This window comes from Cynocephalus volans, chromosome 9, assembly GCF_027409185.1.
Source record: "Cynocephalus volans isolate mCynVol1 chromosome 9, mCynVol1.pri, whole genome shotgun sequence".
Lineage (NCBI taxonomy): Eukaryota > Metazoa > Chordata > Mammalia > Dermoptera > Cynocephalidae > Cynocephalus > Cynocephalus volans.
The window spans coordinates 67,368,041-67,388,981 of NC_084468.1; the positions used below are offsets into that span (position 1 = coordinate 67,368,041).

General features: G+C 38.1%; 1 protein-coding gene across 1 annotated transcript in view; it reads left to right on the plus strand.

Moving 5' to 3' along the window:
- Positions 1–3,535: 3,535 nt before the first annotated feature.
- BMP2K (BMP2 inducible kinase) overlaps positions 3,536–20,941 on the plus strand; it is a 126,643-nt gene continuing 109,237 nt past the window's right edge. Inside the window, exon 1 of the mRNA XM_063108517.1 lies at positions 3,536–4,220. Coding sequence (XP_062964587.1) covers positions 4,061–4,220 — 160 coding nt within the window. The 5' untranslated portion in view covers positions 3,536–4,060. The remainder of the gene's footprint in view (positions 4,221–20,941) is intronic.

The following is a 20,941-nucleotide window of genomic DNA, read 5'->3' on the forward strand; positions in this document are numbered from 1 at the left end:
GCAAAATGAATCAATCTATTAAAAAAAAAGTCTTCATTATGTTGTTACTTCCCAATTATTTTTATAGCAATATATCTATAGACATTTAAAAGACAGATATCTATAAAAAATTGAAATATTATTTTAATTTCTTTTACCTTTATTAAACTATTCTACATCTGTGTTTTTACCTTAAGTCACTTTAATGCAAGTATATTTAAGATGACCAAAATATATATTATCTACATTTTTTTTTTTCCCTAGAGAATTCATTTTCCAACAGGATGCCAGAGTGTGTATTCTTTCATAGACATGGTCTAATAATGGGTGCAAAACTAAAAGACAGAGCTTCTGGGCTGGTAAACACATTGCGGTGCTGTGGGGTTGATGTGCCCAGAGAGGGCATGGAACTCCAGGCACCCCTACCTCCCTATACCTTGCCCTATGTATTTGTTCCATGTGGCTGTTCCTGAGTTGTGTTCTTTATAACAAACCAGTAAACTGGATATGACCTTGGATGTTGACACAGCTAATAAACTGCTCCTCATTTCTGATGACCTGAAGAATGCCCAATGTGGAAGTATCAAACAAAAGCTGAAAGCATGCTGAAAGATTCAACTACTGAGTTTGTGTCCTGGGCTCATCTTGGTTCACCTCTGGCCACCACTACTGCAAGGCGGGGGGGTAAGAACATGCAAACAATGGGATCTGGGCATTTGCAAAAAAGCTCTTTGGCAAGAAGAAAAGACATAACTGTTTGCAGAACTTGCAGTGTAAGTAGGAGAAACAGAGGCTACTTCACCAACACAATGCCTGAGACTAACCTCTTCGTGGAACCCCAAATACACAAAGTAGAGATTTTCTGGTTATGGACATTGGAAACATTTCCCTTTTCAATATTGTTAATGGATTCCATATCTTTACATTCACCAAAACTTCTGCTTCAGAACTACTGCACCAATTCTATTTGCCATCAAATCCAAATCATGGTGATTAGGGCACCCTGAGTATATGTCCTATGATGCAACCAGGTTCAGTAATTCCTCCAATATATGCTGAGGAAGACCAGTAAAACTCTAACCCCCCCCAAAAAAAAATTTGGAAAAAATGTTATGTACTTATGGTAAAGAAATATTCTGCTATGTTAATACATGAAAAATGTATGGGAACTTTTACAGATAATAAATATAGATTTTAATAATCTAACACTGGGAAATATACTACATGTTGAATACAGTGATACCGAAGCTTGCTTTGGGGTTTGGGATTTGACTTGCATTTGTTTCTCTTGAACTTTCAAATCAAGCGAGAGCATTTTTAATTTGTTCTAAGGACCTCCTATTAGTTTTAATTCAAGAACAGTATTTTGTTACATCTAAGAACTGTGTGATTCATTAAGTCATTAAAATGAATACTTAACCTATTATAAACCTGTAAATAAATTTTATGTATATAAGAATGACAAATTAATATATTCCTGCAAAATTTTCTGAAAAACAATATAAAAGACTAGAATTTTCAGTATAGTTTTTCTACTGATTAGTTTGCCTTTAGTATTTCAATTTCTGCCTACAAGTTGGTTTAAGGATACTCATTCTTAACTCACAAGTTTGCTAGGATACATTCTGACAACAGATAACATCTTTTGGTAGTAAAAGTGTTTGTAAATGCTTGGCATTCTTGTTATTAGTAATACAATGTTTATGTGTTTTTTTAGTAATATAATTTTGTTATTGACTGCCATATAATATTGTAGATTTAACATTGTGTGAAGATCAAAGGATATTCTAATTTTATTATGCGCTTGGTGAAAAAGAACACATTGCTTGGTATTGCCTGTAGTTTTTCAGAGGAAGTCTGTATACTATAAACTAATTATAAACTTCAATATCAGAAATCGGGTAATATAGGTATGTAGGCATAATTTTCTTTACCATAGCAATTGCGGTAAATTGATTCCTAAACGAATAGAAGACTATTGTTGAGTTGTGATCAGGCGAAGTTGGCCTAATAAGGCCCAAACTATGTATGTTAGGCTGATTCCAGTCTTGAATTGCATGAAATGACTATATTTCTCCATTACTCTGCTTGAAAAACATAATTCAAATGTTGTAGGAATGACACTCCACAGTGAATCCCCATAGTAAAGAAAATAGTCAGCTTATTTCTAAATAGAAATCCCCAACTGCCACATGACATCAATCTTCTTGCATATAATGTGACTTCCACTGAGCTGAAATGTTTTGAAGGTCAGGTCTTTGGATGAAGTTTAGTGGGATATACAGCAGAAATACTTAAATCCAGGGCACTGTTTTGGCACTGGGCAGAAATAATTTCTCTTCAAATAACAGGGAGGAAGAAAAGTAAGGGTTTTAAGCTCAAAGTCTTTCAACTAAGACCATTTTCTAAGGTTTCCGCCTGTATCTCATTAAAAAGTTGGATAAAGAAATGGGGGTGGGGTCGAATCACACTGATCTACTTTCATAGAGGGTGCATGCACAATTTATTTGGCCTACATTTAAAAAATTTAGGAGATGCCACATTAGACAAAACCCCCAGACTTTTGGCTTCTTTTAAGAAATTGGAACATCTGGGCACAGTGGGTCTGTATTCATATGCAGAAAAGTAGGCTGAAGCTGAGAATCGGCGGCTCTCTTTACAGTTTGCCATTCTTAACCACTGCTGAACTTCATACACCCATATTTACATTGCCTGCCTCACCCTGGAGGTAGGAGAATCCTGCAGTTTACGAAATTGATACAACGGGGCTGTTTGTTTCTCTTTGTTAAAGGACGGGGGGAGGGACTCCAATGGCTGCTTTTGCTTCCAGACAGTCCTAAATTGGCCCGTTTTCAACGCTCTGACCCTCATTTACTTTTCCCCGAATGGTCAAAAGCACGGAACTAAGAATCAAAGTATGGTTCCCAGCTACCACGAGCCAGCTGTGACCTTGGGCGACTCCGTTAAACTCTCTTAGCCAAAGGTGATGATCTGTAAAACGGCCTTAACACCTGTTCTGAATACCTCACAGAGCTGCTGCATAGCACACATTAGATTTTAAAAGTACTCCTTAGTAATTTATAAACCGCAAAACGCTTCCCAGCACAGACGTCTACTACAGAGTGCCACGACACTGTGAACCTACTCTAGTTCTGTGCTGCTCCCACCTCCCACGCTCAGTGGGCGAGCGGAAGAAGGTTCTCAGGGGAGAAAGTCTGGAAAGCTGGCTAAGAAATGAAGTGAGAAAGAAGTCCCTTAGCCGGGGTAAAGTTGTTGGCGGCATTTCTAAGTCCCCCAGAGTGACATACCGACTTCCTGCAAAGATGACAGACCCGGCCGCGTGGCCAGTGCGGGAACCGGTTCCCGTCCCCCGTCAATGCTCGAAGCCGGGCCCCACAGGCCTGGCCAGAACCCTCCCGACGCAACCCCCGACCTGGGACCCCGAACTTCGCCCTTGTCCCCAACCCCCATAATCACTCCCCGTTCACCCTCCACGTGACAAGAGCCGGAACCGTCACTTCCGGCGGTGCAGGCGGCGCGCCTGCGCAGGGTGTCCGGCCTCACTGAGCGGTTGGCAGTAACATCGCGGCGCCAACGGCCTCGAGTGGCAGACCGCGCGGTGGGCGGCGGTCCCGAGGGTGTGCGGCCGGAGAGGCTCAGTCCACTCCCCGGAGGGGCTGCCGCCCCGCCCCCTTCCCAGTCTTCCTCCTTCACTCCCCTCTCCCGGGTTCGTGCTCCTGGCGCTTAGTGAAGCGGCGAGGGCGCGGGGTACTCGCGGAGGCGGTGGCGTCGCCCCCTCGCTCGGGCCCGCCCCCTCGCGCCCCGCCCCGTCCCCGCCCTCCCCGGCGCCCTCTGCGGGAGCCCGGCAACTGCAGCGGAGCCGCGGAGCGGGCGGCGGGGCCGGGACTGTGCGCTGGGGGAGCTCCTAATGTGAGGCTCGGTGGGCCGCAGCGAGCACGGACGCTCGGACGGGCGAGGGGCGGCGAGCCCTCGAGGACGCTCGGCCGCGCGCCGGGCCGGGGACTCGCGCTCTCGCTCGCCCTTGTGTGCTCCCCGCGCCCTCCAGCGCGCCGGCGGGACCATGAAGAAGTTCTCTCGGATGCCTAAGTCTGAGGGCGGCAGCGGCGGCGGAGCGGCGGGTGGCGGGGCCGGCGGGGCCGGCTCCGGTGGCTCATCGGTGGGGGTCCGGGTCTTCGCGGTCGGCCGCTACCAGGTCACCCTGGAGGAGTCCCTGGCCGAAGGTACGGGCGCCCGGGGAGGCTCAGCAGGCAGGTGAGGGAGGGCTGGGGTGTGGCGGTGGCTTCTCCGGATCCTCGCCCTCTCGCCTTACTCTTCCCTGTTCTACCTCCTCTGATGGGCCCGCGGGGGCTCTTAAAGAGTAGCTCGGGCTTTCGCTCTTAAGCCGGCTTTTCTCGCCGCTGGCAGCCCTGACCGGTGCACAGTTCTCTTTTTACGAGTTTAAATCATTTTCTGTCCTTGACGCGAGGAAATAAATAGAAGACGTTCTAGCAAGCGATGTGGTGTCATGATTGGGCCAGTGACTCATTAGAGGGTCAGTTCGTGCAGGATTGAGGCTATGCTGTGCCAGCTGTGGCTCAGGCGGCTGTCATGCGTTGGCTTCTACGTGCGAGCCTCCACCCGCGCCGCAGGGCACAGGACCCTGCAGCCCCTGGTGTCGAGCCTGGATTTGCTCAGTCATCAGTTGAAAAACAGTATATTCGTGTGTGTGTTGAAGGTGATACTTCGCCGCAAATTCAGTTAATAGGTTGCTTTGGTGGAGCAGGTAAATTACAAGTCCGTTTATCTGTTATTTACAGTCTTCTCTATGGAACAGAGTACTATTCATGCTCTTCCAGTAAGCCTCTTTGGTAGTACTTCAAAAAGTGATATGAAAGCAGGTTTACTTTAACTTGCCAAGTTTTGTGGTCAGTCCTTGACTACCTGTGACAGGTTATGACAGCAGGTAGAAAGCTACTTACAAAAAAAGTTTATTTCATTTTAAGGAAAGATCCTAGACTTTAATTTTGTATTTCTGGTGGAATTGAGTTGTAGAAAATACTTGTTTGTTGCATGCTTCATTAACCTTTGAAGTTTTGTTTGCAAAATAATGTTACAGAATAAATCTAAAAATTTATAAGAAGTAATTTGTTGAGAAATGGCTCTTAAGTTCTAAAGTTGAGAGAAGAAATCTAGGAGAGTAGTTTTGCTTCTCTGAGAGTTAGACGTCGATGTGGTATGAAAACAGTACATCATATTTTTTTTGAAATGCAATAAACAGTAGTAAATTAGTACAAGAGAAAAACCTGAATATTTTTGTCTATAAAGTATACTAAAGAGAAAGAAATCATGACTTATTCAGGGATGAATGTCATTGTTTTGTAAACCATTGTCCAGAATAATGAGCCTAGCTGAACCTTGCAGAGGTAGGGGAAGGAGGATCCTTAGCTTCTCCATAGAATAAAGTATATGGTGATTGGTTTTGACCGATAAATTTACTATGCTGTAAAATTTCCTAACTCTTTATTACACATGAATTTCAAGTGTTGGTGTAGATTGGGTTGTAAGTTTTAAGAACACATGGCTGTTAACTTAGGTGCCATATTTATGTCTTTGAAATGTTTTAGAAACTAATTGAAGTGTAGTTTGAGTAGTTGATATACTCACTTCATTCCACTAAATCCCAGGTGGGTGTTTTATTTAATAGAAAGAAAATGTTGACATTTCATAAACTAGATTTTGAATTTGTAACTTGTGTAATTGCCTTAAGCATATCCTATCACTACCCTAAACAAGTTATTTTCAATAAAAAATAAGTAATTTTGGAAAATGAAAATAAAAATGAACCTCAAAAGTAGAGTCTTAATTCAACTACAAAAACGAATCTTTTCAAGCACTAATGTAAACGTTAGAGTGTTCCACTAACTTTTGTCATAAATTTGTCATTTCTCTTGAAAAATAAGTAATCAAGTGCTAAGAGGAAGCAAGGGTTGAAGAAACAAACCCTTTTGAAAAATGGAACTTCCCCATCCTATACCTCAGCTCCTGGGATTAGGTTTTAAGACTTCCCTGGAGGGGAGGCCAAGGCCTAGGCTTTTTTCTCCAGCACACATACAATTGAAACAATCTGTATTCCTTTTACTTTTTGATTCTGACTGCTTTATTCTTACTTCAGATGCTTAAGATTCCTTCTTCCTCCAAATAAGCAATGACACAGTTTAGAAAAGATGTTTAAGCACAAGTGTGGTTCACATTTAAGTGTGATTAATCAGTAATGGCAGGTTTACCTGATTCTAAGATTGGGGCAAGTGCTTGTGAAAAGGCTTTATAGTTTAGAGTACCTGAATTGGGGAGAGGTATACCACTGAGAAAAAAGTGGTGGAAGCTAAGACAGACCAAAAAAACAAATTTGGTATAGATTATACATTTTTTGCTTTGGGTCAGTGTTGTTTAAACAGGCCAGGAACCAGTAGATGCTATACCCTGAGGCGTTTTTGCCATGCTACTGCAAACATAGGCAGCTTACTGAGAGTCACCTCTGCAGTGTCTTCAATAAATCAATCCCTGTCTATTTGTCTCTGTGTCTATACTTGTATATATAAGTAGTCATGTTTCAAAAAGTCACCATGAACACTGAATTAGTGAATACTGAACTATTGCTTTTAGGGGAAATACAGGGTTAGGTTCCTGCAAGCCTCTGTTCACAATATTTTTGACAACTGATCAATATACAACCTTGTTTTATGTGTGTTTATTTAATATATATTGTTGATTCAGTAGCACTGAAATCATGGCCAACATCATTATACTCATACCTAAATGAAGATTATCTAACATGTATTTTCTCTGTAAGGTACATCATAGTCTTCTCTTGCTTAGGAACACAAGACAGTACTTTAGCACTACACTTGAGATTATGCCATCGAAACAGTGAAATCACCAGTAGAAAACACAGAAAAGGGAAAAACATGGCACTAAATAGACCATGAAAAAGACACTTGTTTACAGTATGAGAGCTGAAACAAGAATGCAAATCAAGAGACTTGGATTTTTATTTTTATTTTTTATTTATTTTTTTGATTGGTAAGGGGATCGCAACTCTCGGCTTGGTGTCATCAGCACCATTTACAGCCAGTGAGCACACTGGCCATCCCTATATAGGATCTGAACCTGCGGCCTCATCGCCACCAGTGCTGCACTCCCCTGAGTGAGCCATGGGGCCGGCCCAAGAGACTCGGATTTTTTGATCATTGTGCACATGTCTGCAAATGACTGTGAAAGTGCCATGAGTAATTTTGGGGATATAAATAAATTTTAGAGAATAGTTGAATTTGCAAATATGGAATCTCCAAATAATGAGCGTCAATTATTGTTATACATATATAAATTACATCTCTAACTTAAAAAAAACAGATTCCAGGGGTATACTTATGTTGTATGTTGTAGCGGATTGAATTATGTCCCCCCAAAACTCCCTGAAGCTTGAGTTGTGTCCCCCAAGTTTTATGTATTAGGAACTTAGCCCTCACTGTGACTGTTAAGAGGGTGGGAAATCCTATTATGGAACTTGTAAGGTGGGGCCTTGAAGAGGTGATTGGGTTGTAGGACCATGTAGTAGTGAATGGATTAAAAATGGTGGTCAGGGGCGTGGTTCTGAGGGCTTTAAAAGAAGAGAGTCTTTCTCTCTCTGCTTCCACCATCTTACAATGTGAGATCCTTGGGTCACTGTTGCCACCACCAGATGGACTTTGGACTTCCCTGCCTCAGAAACTGTAAGCAATAAATTTCATTTTCTTTATAAATTACCCACTTCGAGTATTTTGTTATGAGCAACACAAATGAACTAATACATATGTTATAACTAAACTGTTGGAGTAGTTCCTTCTCTGAAACATTATATATTTTGTATTATAATGTCTTCCTAGTTAAGCACATATATGTTTGAAAATGCTAACAGCTTGTTCCTTTTTAGTTTCTGCTCAAAGTTTGAAGGACTGATATCATAGTGAGGCATTTTCATGTCTTTTCTCAAAAATGGCTTAGTTTCAGGAGTCTGTGCTAAACAAATCTCAACTTTGGGCTGTAGAAATGGAGTAGACCCATATGCCAGTTTTAGCTTGAAATTGTGTCAACTTGTCAAGCACATATAATTCAATATTACTTTCCAAGTTTTTATTAAAACATAGGACTGGCTTGCTGATCAATGCATCATCATAAGATGACCTTTGGTGCTAGTCTGAGGAATTTAATATTGATAATGGGAAGAACTTGGTTTTTCAGTAGGAGACATTTTTTTCCAAATGTCCTTGATACAAAATGGACTTGAGACTGGGAGGCCCACTGTAACTTGGTGAGATAATCTAATCATGAGTTTATGGGCCCTGGATAGGAACGGCAGTGCGAATATGTTGAGGTAGGTAAAAAACTTAATGACCTAGACATGAGGGTTATTGGCTTTGCCAGTAATTGGAGGCCAGGAGTTTACTACATAGTTCTGTGAAAGTACTTAGTAGTTTTCTCAGAGTTAAATGCTTATATTAGGGTGAGTGAATATAGGCTAAATATTAACCAGTTCTCTTTGTTAATTAAAATACATCTGATTTTGCAATATAAATCAGTAGGGAGGTGATGAATTTAAGCATTTGCAGAAATCATCTGTGGCTACACTGTAACTTCTAAGTTAACATTCCCAGGAGAGGACAGAAGAAGGGGAGAATTTACCAAAAATATTAACAACTGTTACTACTGCACTACTATTTATTAAAAGCCTCCTGTGTGCCAGGAACAGCTAGGGCTAATTATATAGTGGAGAATAATAGCGGAGATATTTCTGACCTTATGGAACTTACAGACTAGTGTGGAAGACAAATGTTCAGCAAGCAAACAAAAATCACCAAGTTAATATAGTTAAACATTTTGATAGGTGTTGTGAAGAGAAAGATGAGGGTTTTATGAGAGAATAACTAAATCAGTTTAGATTGGGGTTCCAGGAAGGCCTTTTCGATATTTTAGTAGAAAGCTGAAGGATAAGACAAGTTAGGTAAAAGGAGAGGTTTGAAGGTGGGGGTGGTTTGAACATGAGGTAGAGTTTCAGGAATTGAAGTATGCTCAGAGCTGTGGACTACAATGAGCGAATCACAAGGAAGATAATATTGGAGAGGGGACGATGGTCCAGGGCTTTAAGTTTTATGTGAAATGCAGTGGGAAGGTATTGAAGAATTTAAATTGTGGCAGTGACATGCTCTGATTTGTATTTTCACAGGATCATGCTGATTGCTATATAGAAAATGAGAGGTGTACAGATTAGATGGTTAGTTAAAGTGGTGACAGTGGGGATGGACATGAATGTTAGAATGCTTGAATGGGAAGACCTGGTGGTGGATTGGATGAGGATTGTGTAATAGGAAGTGTCAAGAATGATTTGCTTATGCAACTCTTGGTTAGAGGTACCATTTGCTAAGCTAGGGAAAGAACATATTTTTGGGGGCTGTTGGGATGATATCCAATAGTTCTAGATATGTTTAGTTAAGATATCTGGGAGGAAATGTCAAGTGGGAAGCTGGGTTTATGGTCTGGAACTCAGCAAAGGTGTTTGGTCTTAGAGGTAGGTACTTTAGATTAGTGAGCATCTGGCTGTTATTTAAAGACCTGAAAGAGGATGGATGTAGGGAGAGAGTGTAGAATGAGAAGGTGCTCACTGAAGGATTCTGTAGAGCACTGGTCACAAACATTAGTGTTCATCAGAATCATTTGGAGGACCTGGTAAAACAGATTTCTGAGCCTCACCTCCAACGTTTGACTATTTCTGAGTGAGGCGCAGAATTTGCTTTTCTGCCAGCTCCTTCAGTGATACTGATGCTTCTGGTCCAGGAACCACACCTTCAGAACCACTGATTTAGAGCAGGCTAAGTAGGAGCTGCCAGAGAGGTATGAGGAATACCAGGAGAATCTGATGCCTCAAAACCTGAGAGTACTTCAAGAAGGGAAGTGAACAATTGTGTTGTTGAGAAGTCATCTTACTTGATGACTTTTTTGGCCTGGCATTCACAGTTATCCATGCTCAATCCTTAAACTACCTTTTAAATCTTACCTCTGGTTATTTGCTGGTTGAATACTCTTTGCTCCAGCTACACTGTGCTCCACTCCTTGTTGTTCGATAACTGAATCTTGTATTTGCCTACACTCAGCCTTTGCCTGTGTAATCCCTGCTCCCTAGCTATTGGTTATGATCACTTCCTCCTTTCTGTGGACACTTGCAGCTATTTGCTTTTTTTCCTTTTATCAGGTTTAATCTTTTGTCTTGAGATATGAAAGCACTTAGAAACACTAGTTAATTATTGTTCCTCTCTCTACTCCCCTAGCAGATAGTAAAATTCTTGAGGCTAGAAGGACTCTGTTTTAATTGCTGTTGTATCACACTAGTTGCCTGGCCATACCATGGACATTCAAATACTTCTCAAAGGAAATTATATTTGACTTTTTTTTCTTTCCTGAAAGCAGATGGTTTTCTTTAATAGAATTTAAGACCTAATTTGCAAATTGAAAGCATCAATGAAGAACTCTTTACTAGGCCATCAAAGGTCTTCTGCTTAGGCCAGGGGACCCTGAATTTTCTACTTTGGTGAAAACGAACAACAGTTAAGGCAAAATGTTGTTTCACCTAGCCTCCTTGAAGCTGTAAAGAACAACCTGGATTCTCCCTTGTGGTCAGTCATCTTACTCTGTTGACATATTTTTCTTTATTCCATAAAGGTGACTGAGTTAAAAAGAAACAAAAGTACTGTTACTTGCAATTGTGAAATTGTTTTACATTCTGCAGTTGATTTTGACAACATTTTTAGATGATGAGCTTTATTGAGGGCAGAATTAGTCTCACCTCTGTATTCTCCGTTCTTGTCCTGTAGTACATATCCAGCCAATTTTTTTGTTGAGTTAGGGAATGTTTCCTGTTCTGAAACATGGAGTTAATATCTATTATGAAAATTAAAGAAGAGAATGTGTGACAGTTCCTAATAGCATATGCCCAATCAGTAAATATGGGCAAACATTAGATTCAGATTTGGTTATAAGCTTTCAGTGAAATGTGATTCTGAAATCATACTGACTTGTTTTTACATTAGGTATCACATGTATGTTTGTAAAAAAAAATCTGAATAATTTACATTAGGCAATTATTATGCCATTCAACCACATATAATTTTCAGTGTTCAGTCAGTTATATAGAATGTTGACCTTCATAGTAGCATTTGGTTTCACAATAAAATGAAAGTAATTTGCAGCAAAGAACACTACATAGAACATTGTTAACACATACTTCTCTTTGGGGTTTTTTATGTTATTGTTGTAGGGATAGCTCCCGGGATGTAATTTTGATTATCCATTGATGTATGTCCTCTAGAGGTGGCAGTTTTGTTCAAGAACAAGCTACTAACACTAAACAATTTCTAATTTTCAGCATTTCAAAAAACATATTGAAAATTATGTATTTATCACCCATAATGGTGCTAAATTGCACTAACATGCTAAATTTCTTTGTTTTAGCTGTAGTAAACTGTTGTGGTTAATACTGACATTCTTATACTGAGCAGACTGAAACGGTTATGTCTTTGGTTATTTTAAAAATAATAAAAAAGTTAATATTTCTTAGTATATTCCATCTTTGGGCCTTCAGGAGGGAAAAATAGAAAAGATCCTTGATGTTGTTAATATTAGGGAACATACTAGAAGGTGGGTTTGATATTCCTACATTGATTCAAGGTCTTCTATAATGTTCTTTACTAATCATGTGTATTATCTTGATTTTCTTTCACCACTTTTCTCCCATTTTTTGTCAAAATGAAGTAGACCATATATGAGGATACTGCAAAAATTTCATGGAAAAGATTATCTTTCGTCTGCTTTTCCATGAACTTTTTGAAGTGCTCTTGTATAACTTTTGGAGCACATTTGATGGCTATCAGCAATGATCAAAGCTTTGACCTGGGATTCCAAAATTAAGAGTCCTGAGCAGTGGTTTCAAAATGGCCACACTTTTCTAGTGGTCTGGGCATAAGGTTTCATCTTCAGGGGGTTGAGACTGTTTATTCCTTGGTTTTATCCTGCGTGCAGTCTCAGGAACCATTCATTTACCCACAAGCCTGCTGTTGTTTTTAGGAGTCTGAGTTGGGAAGTTGAGTGGCTAATGACTGAGCTGTTTTAAATAGTTGGGCACTTAGTTAATTTGGAGATTCTCTATGTATGTCATCTTTATAAATGAGATCAGTCAACAAAGTTTCAAAAGTCTCTGCAGGAGAGTGGTTGTAAGGCCTTTTCCAGAGAGAGACTTTGTTTTTGGAATTTTTTGTTTGTCCTATCTTGTAGAATTCCATTTTTTGTTTGTCTTAGTCTTGTAGAATAACACTAAGGGCATAGTTTGGGATATAGCCTTTAGAGAGAGGCATTATGCAATGGGTATTATTTTAAGATATGAAAAATTTAAAAATAATATGGTTTGCCTATTTCAACATTTTTATTGTCTTTGAAATAGTGTCTTTTTGGGGGCAACTATCATGGGGAAAAAAGACAAAACTTGGAGTCGGGCCAGCTGCTAATCCCATTTCTGCCCCTAATTTACATTACGACATTTTGGCCTCTGTTTCTGCAAGAAAAAAATGAGTGGATAAAGATAAATTTGTAACATCTTTTTCCATTTTTGTATTCTCTGTTTCTGTCTGTATAACTGATTTTTACTGCTTCTTTTGGTAAGAGAGGAGCATTGGGTGGGGAGGGATAGCAATGAGCAATTTTAGGATTGAGACCGTAATGAAAGGGTTGTGTTTGATCGTCATACATTTGAGTTCTTTGACAAACTTCACAATGGATTAGCAATTAATTTTTTATCCCACAGTATAAAATTATTTCTTAATCATTGCAACAAAGTCTTTTGTAAGAACTTGCCTTACGTGGTATTTTTTGAGATCAGGGGATAGGAGCTGAAATCAAATTGTATGGTATTTCAGAATACTAATGTTTAGTTTCAAAGGGTGTGCCATCTTAATTGCTTATTTTACTGTTTTAATTTGTGTTCTTCATGTGACTCATATGTATTTTAGAGAGGCTATCAGAAAGTAAAAGAAACTGGGCCGAGCCTGTGGCGCACTCAGGAGACTGCGGTGCTGGGAGCGCAGCAATGCTCCCGCCGTGGGTTCGGATCCTATATAGGAATGGCCGGGTGCTCACTGGCTGAGTACCGGTCACGACAAAGACAAAAAAAAAAAAAAAAAAAAAAGTAAAAGAAACTTTCTCGTTTCTCAAGTTTTTATTTGGAAAGACTGTATGAGCAAGAGTTACAACTTTTAATTTGTGTTCTTCACGTGACTCATTCATAATATATGTATTTTAGAGTGGGTATCAAAGTAAAAGAAACTTCCTTGTTTCTCAAGTTTTTATTTGAAAAGAATATGTGAGGAAGAGTTACAACTTCCATACTTTTTTGAGTAAGTTTATGGATAGAAGGTTTACCCATGATATGTGTGAGAAATTTGGTACTTTTTGTTTCCAGTGCTGTCAACTCTAGTTTGGGTGCTCAATACCTTTCACTTAGAGAATTACATTAGCATTCAGATTATTCTTTCAGGCTCTTTCCTTGCCAAACCACCTGCCTTCCATTGCCACTCTGTTGAAATTGGGTCTTGTAGGATACATTTAAAATACAGTTACTTTCTTGCAATCTTTATTTTCCCATGAAGCCCTGTCCACAACTAAATGAGTGTAATTATGGCTTCCATGCCCCATATAATAACTGTTACTCATATAGCACTTGTCTTACAGCTTTGTTCTATTCCAATGTAAAGTTTTCTCTACTTTAAAATTTAGATCTTTAAGGTTTGGCTTGTACTCATCTTTTATCTCTTGCAGTGCTGTACTCATGATAGGTATATAGTAAGAGATTGAATTATGGAATTAAAAAGTGATCAGAGTGGTTTTTAAAAATTGCTGTAAAACAATTGGATAGCAACTGTATTTGACATATCCAGCTGTCCAGTTGATGTGTAGGAGAAGGTTGGCCATGCTTTTCAAGTTCTGTCCATTTATAGAAACTAGTGGAGATAGAGGTATTTGGTAATAATGTAGGGGGTGTAGCAGTATCTAGATTATGAAAAAAATACTACCATATTTGTTTTTGGATTACTATCCTGTTACATGTCTATTATGATTATACATATAATACATCTTTGTTTCTTGAGTACTGCGTTGCTCTTCTTATTAGGTATGACTCTCAAAATGTTCTAGCTGAGTTCCCTTGAGCCATGTCATCACTCCAGTAAAGAAAGCCACTACTGTGGGACAGAGGGAGCTAAAGTATGTGCTCTTAACTGATCTTAAGAAAGAAACAATTTTGGTAATGGTCAACTGTGTTTGGCTTTTTCTTGAGTGGTGGACACTACCAAGGCTTAATGGGATGACTAGTGGCTAACAAGATGAGGAAGAAGGGGATCTCATCATCTTAAGGCTCTGGGGGAAGAAAACAAGTCACCATTAACTTTGGGACTCCTCTAGTCTGTATGACAGTGGAGGTACTATTTTCTAGGTAGAGAGACATTGAGTTTGTTTTTAAGTTAGGAAATTTGTAAGCCTGGCACAAAGGTCAGAGGGTAGCAAACCAAGACCTCATACAGTTTTGTTCACAGCCAATCATCATCACCATTGACATTCATTTATTCCTTCTTTGGTTTCCTGGAAGATAGGGTTCTAGCATACCACTTCTGCTTAAATGCTATGTTTACTTATTTTCCTTAATTTTTGTTGGTTGGTAGGGCTGGCTGGAGCTTTTTATAACATACTTAAATATTCTCTTTTGAATGAGATTGCCAGTGGTTGGTCTAGATTTTACTATTCATTCTGGAATCATTAAGGTATTAGTACTAAAGTGACTTAGACAGGATAATAACATATTTTACTTATTGAATCTTGCCAGTATTATTTTTGTAGGGAGTGGGATTATGCATCACTGGTCATGACCCACTTTTTTCATTCTCTGGCTTGCATCACAGAATCTCTCCTACTGAATGTTAATGGTCTATTCTTTGTATAGGAAAAAGAAAAAAAAGACAATGCTACTGACTCATGATTGGTAGGACATATGTTTTGAGTTATTTTTTCAGAATTAGGATGTTATATATGTGCAGCTATGTATGGGCTTTTGATGGTATTTTCTATGATCAATAACAGAAGTTTGTAAGATAATTGTTGTGCGCAGTAATATGGATTTAAAGAATTTGCTTTTGTTTTTGTTTTGTATATCTAATGGACCTAAATTAAATTCGAATAGGCCCTTCATCTTATTAGCACAATTTCATGGTTAACTCATCCAACTGGCCCAGTTCAAATCCTAGTGAATAGTTAACTGGGTTGTGAAATCTTTGGTATTTTCTCATCTTTTAGCAAAATATTGTTTATGTAATCCAAAGGAGAAATTCTAAGGATCTTAACCCAAATTGGTAGTTATTTTTATTTTTAACCCAGTGAAGATAGTTGTTATGGATTTTATGGTTTTTTCACCTCACTGAAGTGGGAACTTTAGAAATGTTGCAAATCCATGGGTTTTATTTTTTAAAATATGTGTTTATGGTGTTTTGCCTATCTGTAAGGAATGTGGGAAGTGAATTTGTAAGGGCTATATGAATTTATGGTGTTCAAAGTTGGATGTAACTAATGTCTCATAAATTTCTAGTGTGAGAAGTTCCTATTTATAGACTCAAGGTTCGAATTTGTTCTTGCCTTACAGTAATGACTGTTTTTTAAAATAAATGCTATAGGTATTTCAGAAAGTTATGATGGATCGTTATGGATAGGGTAAGGCTGATTCTATTGATTTTTGCTGTTTGGCAAACTAGATATGGGGGGTGGGGTTGGTGGTGGGTGGTGTACAAGAACCTGAATTAAGGGTAAGACCCTTTCAGCCTCCTTCAGAAAATATCCTGAATATTATATTAACTGGAATTGTGTTGTTGGACTAACAGTTTTTCTTTTAAAATGTTAGTGCTTCATTAAATTTCCCATGATTGTAGTGATTATCCAATTTTAGTTCTCTCCTTTAACTATGAGAAAGTATGGAGTAAGAGGTGAAGCCAGTAAGTGTCACACTATTAGTGTTGGGTGTGGAAGAGTAAAATTTAGGTGTCATGACTAGCACTCTTTTCTCTACATATGGCCCCTTTAATTGGTACCTGTACACATACAAGCATTGGTCTCTGATTAGGGTGGGGACTTGGAGCAGGCTTAAGGGACTAGGTGACTTTTAATATCCTGGAGGCAGCTGTAGTATTAATGGGAGTCTGATGTGAGAGAGGTATTCCTACGCATTTTTGTCTGAGGAGTCTGAGGTGGGAGAGCTGTTCCCATACATTTTTGCCTGAGTTTCAAAGTTAAAGCTTTTCTGCTTTGCGCTTTCCTAAGGCCATCAAACTATGCTGCAGTTGTTGGAGTTAAGATGTCAGGATTAATTTTAAAAGTTTAAATCCCAGCTTCCCCCAAATTAGCCTGTTGTCTCAGTCTAGAGAGGTCCAGTACTAAGTGAAATAATATATTTGTGAACTGTAAATTACATAGCAAAAATTGGATTACTTTAATTTCTTCAGTTGAATTTAGCACAGAAATACTTAGGACTTCCTGTATGTGGGAAAGAAGGAAAGGGAAAAGAGGAGGAGAAAGATCTGAGTTCTTATCCACCACTTTCTTCTCTTCGTAGGTCAGGGTTATGGGGCTCGGAGCCTGATGTGCTGCACTATCAAATCCTTTTTTACATTCTATTTAATGTGTTTGTGCTACATCTGTTTAAAGTAAAAAGAAAACAGTGTTCTTTCAAATTTCTGTTTTATTAGATCGCAACACAAATGCATTTGACTTAAACCTAGAATACTAACAATCTAAGTCTTTGAAGTGAAATAAATTCCTATGACATCATAAAACAATTTCCTTAAGAATGCCTTGGCATTACTTTTATGATACATTTGGTATATTTTCATTACACATATACATGAAAGTAAAAAGTTAAAATAGAATGGTGCTTGATTTACGATTGAAAAACATTAAAAGAAAATTTCTAATATTTTTCAAAGATGGGATTATTACCATCATTAACAAGAAGCATTCATCTACTGTCTGTATTTTTTGAAGTAAGGAGAGCTTTTTTTATGTCAAAGTGTAATGTTCATCTCTGCCCCTGCCAAACCTACCTCTTAATATCTGTTTCTCCTTTTACTTCCAACTTTAGAGGCTGTTCTGGCTGTCCTCTTGGTCATCTCTTCTCTCCCATTCATTTTTCCATCAGTTGTCTGATTTTTCTCCTATTTTCTACTTGTTTCTTAATAGTTTCTATACCCGATTCCTTTTCAGCATATAAGCCTGTTTGTTCCTTTCATCTTAAAAGACAAAACAAGCAAAAATAAAACTGTTCTGGGATCTTTTGTGCTCTTTCCTTTATACATCAATTGCCTTTTCTGAAAGAATAGGCTTCAGTAATGGTTCTCTTAAGTGTGACCTGTGGACCCCAAGGAACGAGGTCCGCAAGACCCTTTGAGGGGGTCTGTCAGGTAAAAATTATTTTCATAACAGTATTAAGACATGATTGCTATTTGAACAGTATTGGCATTTGCACTGCTAGCACCTTAACATGAATCAAGGCAGTCAACTCTAAAATGTACTAGTACTAAACTGTACTAGTTACTGTATTCTTTACTTTCATGTGCACTAGGTTTAAAAACACAAATCCAGTTTCTCTTAAGAATGTCCTTGATTAAGCAGTAAAAAGTATTTAATTAACCTTGGCCCTTGAGTACATCTTTTTTTTAAAAATTGTGGTAAAATATACATAAGATTTATCACCTTAATCATTTTTGAGTGTACATTTCAGTAGCATGAAGTACATTCACATTGTTGCGCAACCATCATCACTATTCATTTCCAGAAAATTTTTCGTCCTCTTAGACTGAAACTCCATACTCATTAAACATCTAAACTCCCCCATTCCACCCAGTCCCTGCTAACCAACATTCTCCTTTCTGTCTCTGTAGGTACCTCACTCATAGAAGTGGAACCAAGCAACACTTGTCATTTTGTGTCTGGCTTATTTCACTTAGCATAATGTTTAAAAGGTTGATCCGTGTTGTAGTGTATATCAGAATTTCATTCCTTTTCAAGACTGAATAATATTTCATTGTGTGTATATATCACATTTTGTTTATTCATCTGTTGATGGACTTTTGAGTTGTTTCACTTTTTGGCTACTGTGAATAATGCTACTCTGAACATGGGTGTATAAATGTTCTAGTTCCTGCTTTTATTTCTTTTTGGTATATATCCAGAAGTGGAATTACTGGATAATATGATAATTCTGTTTAATTTTTTTGAGGAACTGCCATAGTGTTTTTCACAGTGGCTGTACCATTTTACATTCCCACCAGCAGTGCACATGGGTTCCAGTTTCTATACATCCTTGCCTTGTCAACAGTTGTTTTCTGGTTTTTTTTTTTTTTTTTTTTTTTTTTAATAGCCATTCTAAAGCATATGAAGTGGTATCTCATTATGCTTTTGATGTGCATTTTTCTGATGATTACTGATTTTGAGCATCTTTTTGTGTGCTTATTGGCTATTTATAAGTACACATCTTTTTAATATCTTATGTGAAGAAATGAGAAATAAACATAAAGCACTTATGCTGCACAATGAAGCATGATGGTGTAATTGAGGGAAAACACTTGGGTGATGCAGTTGTGTGCTGAACTAAGCTGCTTTTTTCATGGAATACCATTTTTATTTGAAACAGTGACTGACAAAGTATGATTATTCATTTAGACTTGGGTATTTGGCAGGCATTTTCTCAAATGATGAAGTGAGCGTGTCACTTCAAGGAAAATAACTGACAGGTGTTATTAATGTGAGAATTTGAACTCAAAAGAAAGAATTTTGGAAAACTTGTATCTGCTGTCATGAGCTTGTCAGCTTCCCATTACTTTAAAGGCTTTTTGAAGAGATAGGTGATAATGTTAACAATTGTGATTTTTTGATTTTTTGAAATTATGTAATGGAAGATTTATATAACTCAGTAAAATAATATTTTCCAAATGCATGATGTTACAATGTAAAGTACAAGATTGACCAATGGATTTTAATTGTAACAGTGCAAAAAAATCAGTGATGTGGTTTTAGATACCATATTACAACTAACTTTTAAGAAACTACTAGTTGTCATGTTTTGCTACAGTAGGAAAGAAGAATAGAGTATCCATAATTATCTGAAAAGACTATTAAAACAGTCTTCACCTTTCCCTCTACATATCTGTGTGAAGCCGAATTTTCTTCATATGCTTCATTCAACCAAGATAACATATCACAGGAAATTTACTGAAGTAGGTGTGAGAATTCAGCAGTTTTCTATTAGGCTAAATATTAAAGAGCTTTGCAAAAATGTAAAACAGTGCCACTCTTCTCTTTGAATTTTTCTTTTGAAAAATGTAGCTATTTTTCATAAAAATGTTATGTTGACTTGTAACTTTATTATTTTAAATGAATTAATAAAGATTTTAAAATTCTTAGTTTTAATTTCTAATATAGTAAATATGGATTGATAAAACCCATGATAATCAAAAGCTCTGTGAGGCCTTCAATAATTTTTAAGAATGTAAAGGAATCCTGAGGCCAAAAGGTTTGAGAATCACTGTGTCTACACTGTGTGGTCTAGCAGAACTGTCTTAATACAGTAGCTAATAACCACATGTGCCTATTGAGCACTTGAAATGTGGCTAGTCTGATTGGAGATATACAGTTCATATAAAATGCACATGGGATTTCAAAGTCAATATGGAAAGAAGAATGTAAAAGACCTTATTTTATTTTTATAATATTGATTACATGTTGAAATGATAGTATTTTGAATATATTGGGTCAAATAAAATATATTAAAATTAATATCACTTTTTTATGTCATTTATGAAGCTATTAAAATTTAAAAATTATTTGAGGGTACTTAAAAGTTCATGGAAAGATTTGTATTATCTTTTAATTCTGTTTTTCCATTAACTTTTTGAAGTACTCTCTTAATATGTGGCTCACATTGTATTGGACATATATTGGACAGTGCTGGTCTATAGTTTCTGGTTTATTGTGTGGATCCGACACTTGGCAGGTTGTTTATAGATATCCATGTGTGTTTTTTTGTGGGGGAGAGGGCTTTTATGACTTTCATCATAGGTGACAGATCTGTGGAGGCCCCGAAGTGGTTAAATTCCCTGGGACCCTCCAGCGAGAGGCAACCCTTCCTCGGGAAATTAACCACTTCGGGGCCTCTCACTGCTCGGAAGAGATGGGCTTTGAGTAATCCTTTGTGTCTCCATCATCCAGGGGAAGTGGGGTGACAAATCTGTGGGGGGCGAAGCAACACAAAGCAACAATCAGATTCTCAAATGGGCATGTGACCAAAGAGAAATTAGAAACTGCTATAAAGTTTGCAGATTCCTCACCTGAGTTGCTGCTTGTAGTTACTTGGGTTCTGCTAATAGCTGGAATCTGAGGGAATCCCTTTCTCATAGGTTGGTAGGCTGAGCGAAATTTGTGTTGCTAGGAGTGTAGTGAGATGCATTCTTGGCTTCTCCAATTGGAACCCAGAATGAATTCTTCCATAGAGAGACATGAGATATTACAGTACTGTTAGTACTAAACTGCAAATTGATCTGAGAGCCCGATTATCACATGTAAGATTCTTTCTGTGAGAAAATATTTTGATTGTCAGAAGTAGACTTAGAAGCTGTCAGGACACAGTCCACTTCTAAATTTGAGATTTCATACACTTCATGTTGGGAACCTGATGAAATGAGTCAGTTTTTTAAGTTGAGCATTCATAGAATTTGAAAAGATTACGGATGTGTTAATGTGGTAATACATTCTAAAGATGAAGTTATGAGATGTTTGCTTAGTATTTACCCCTGGC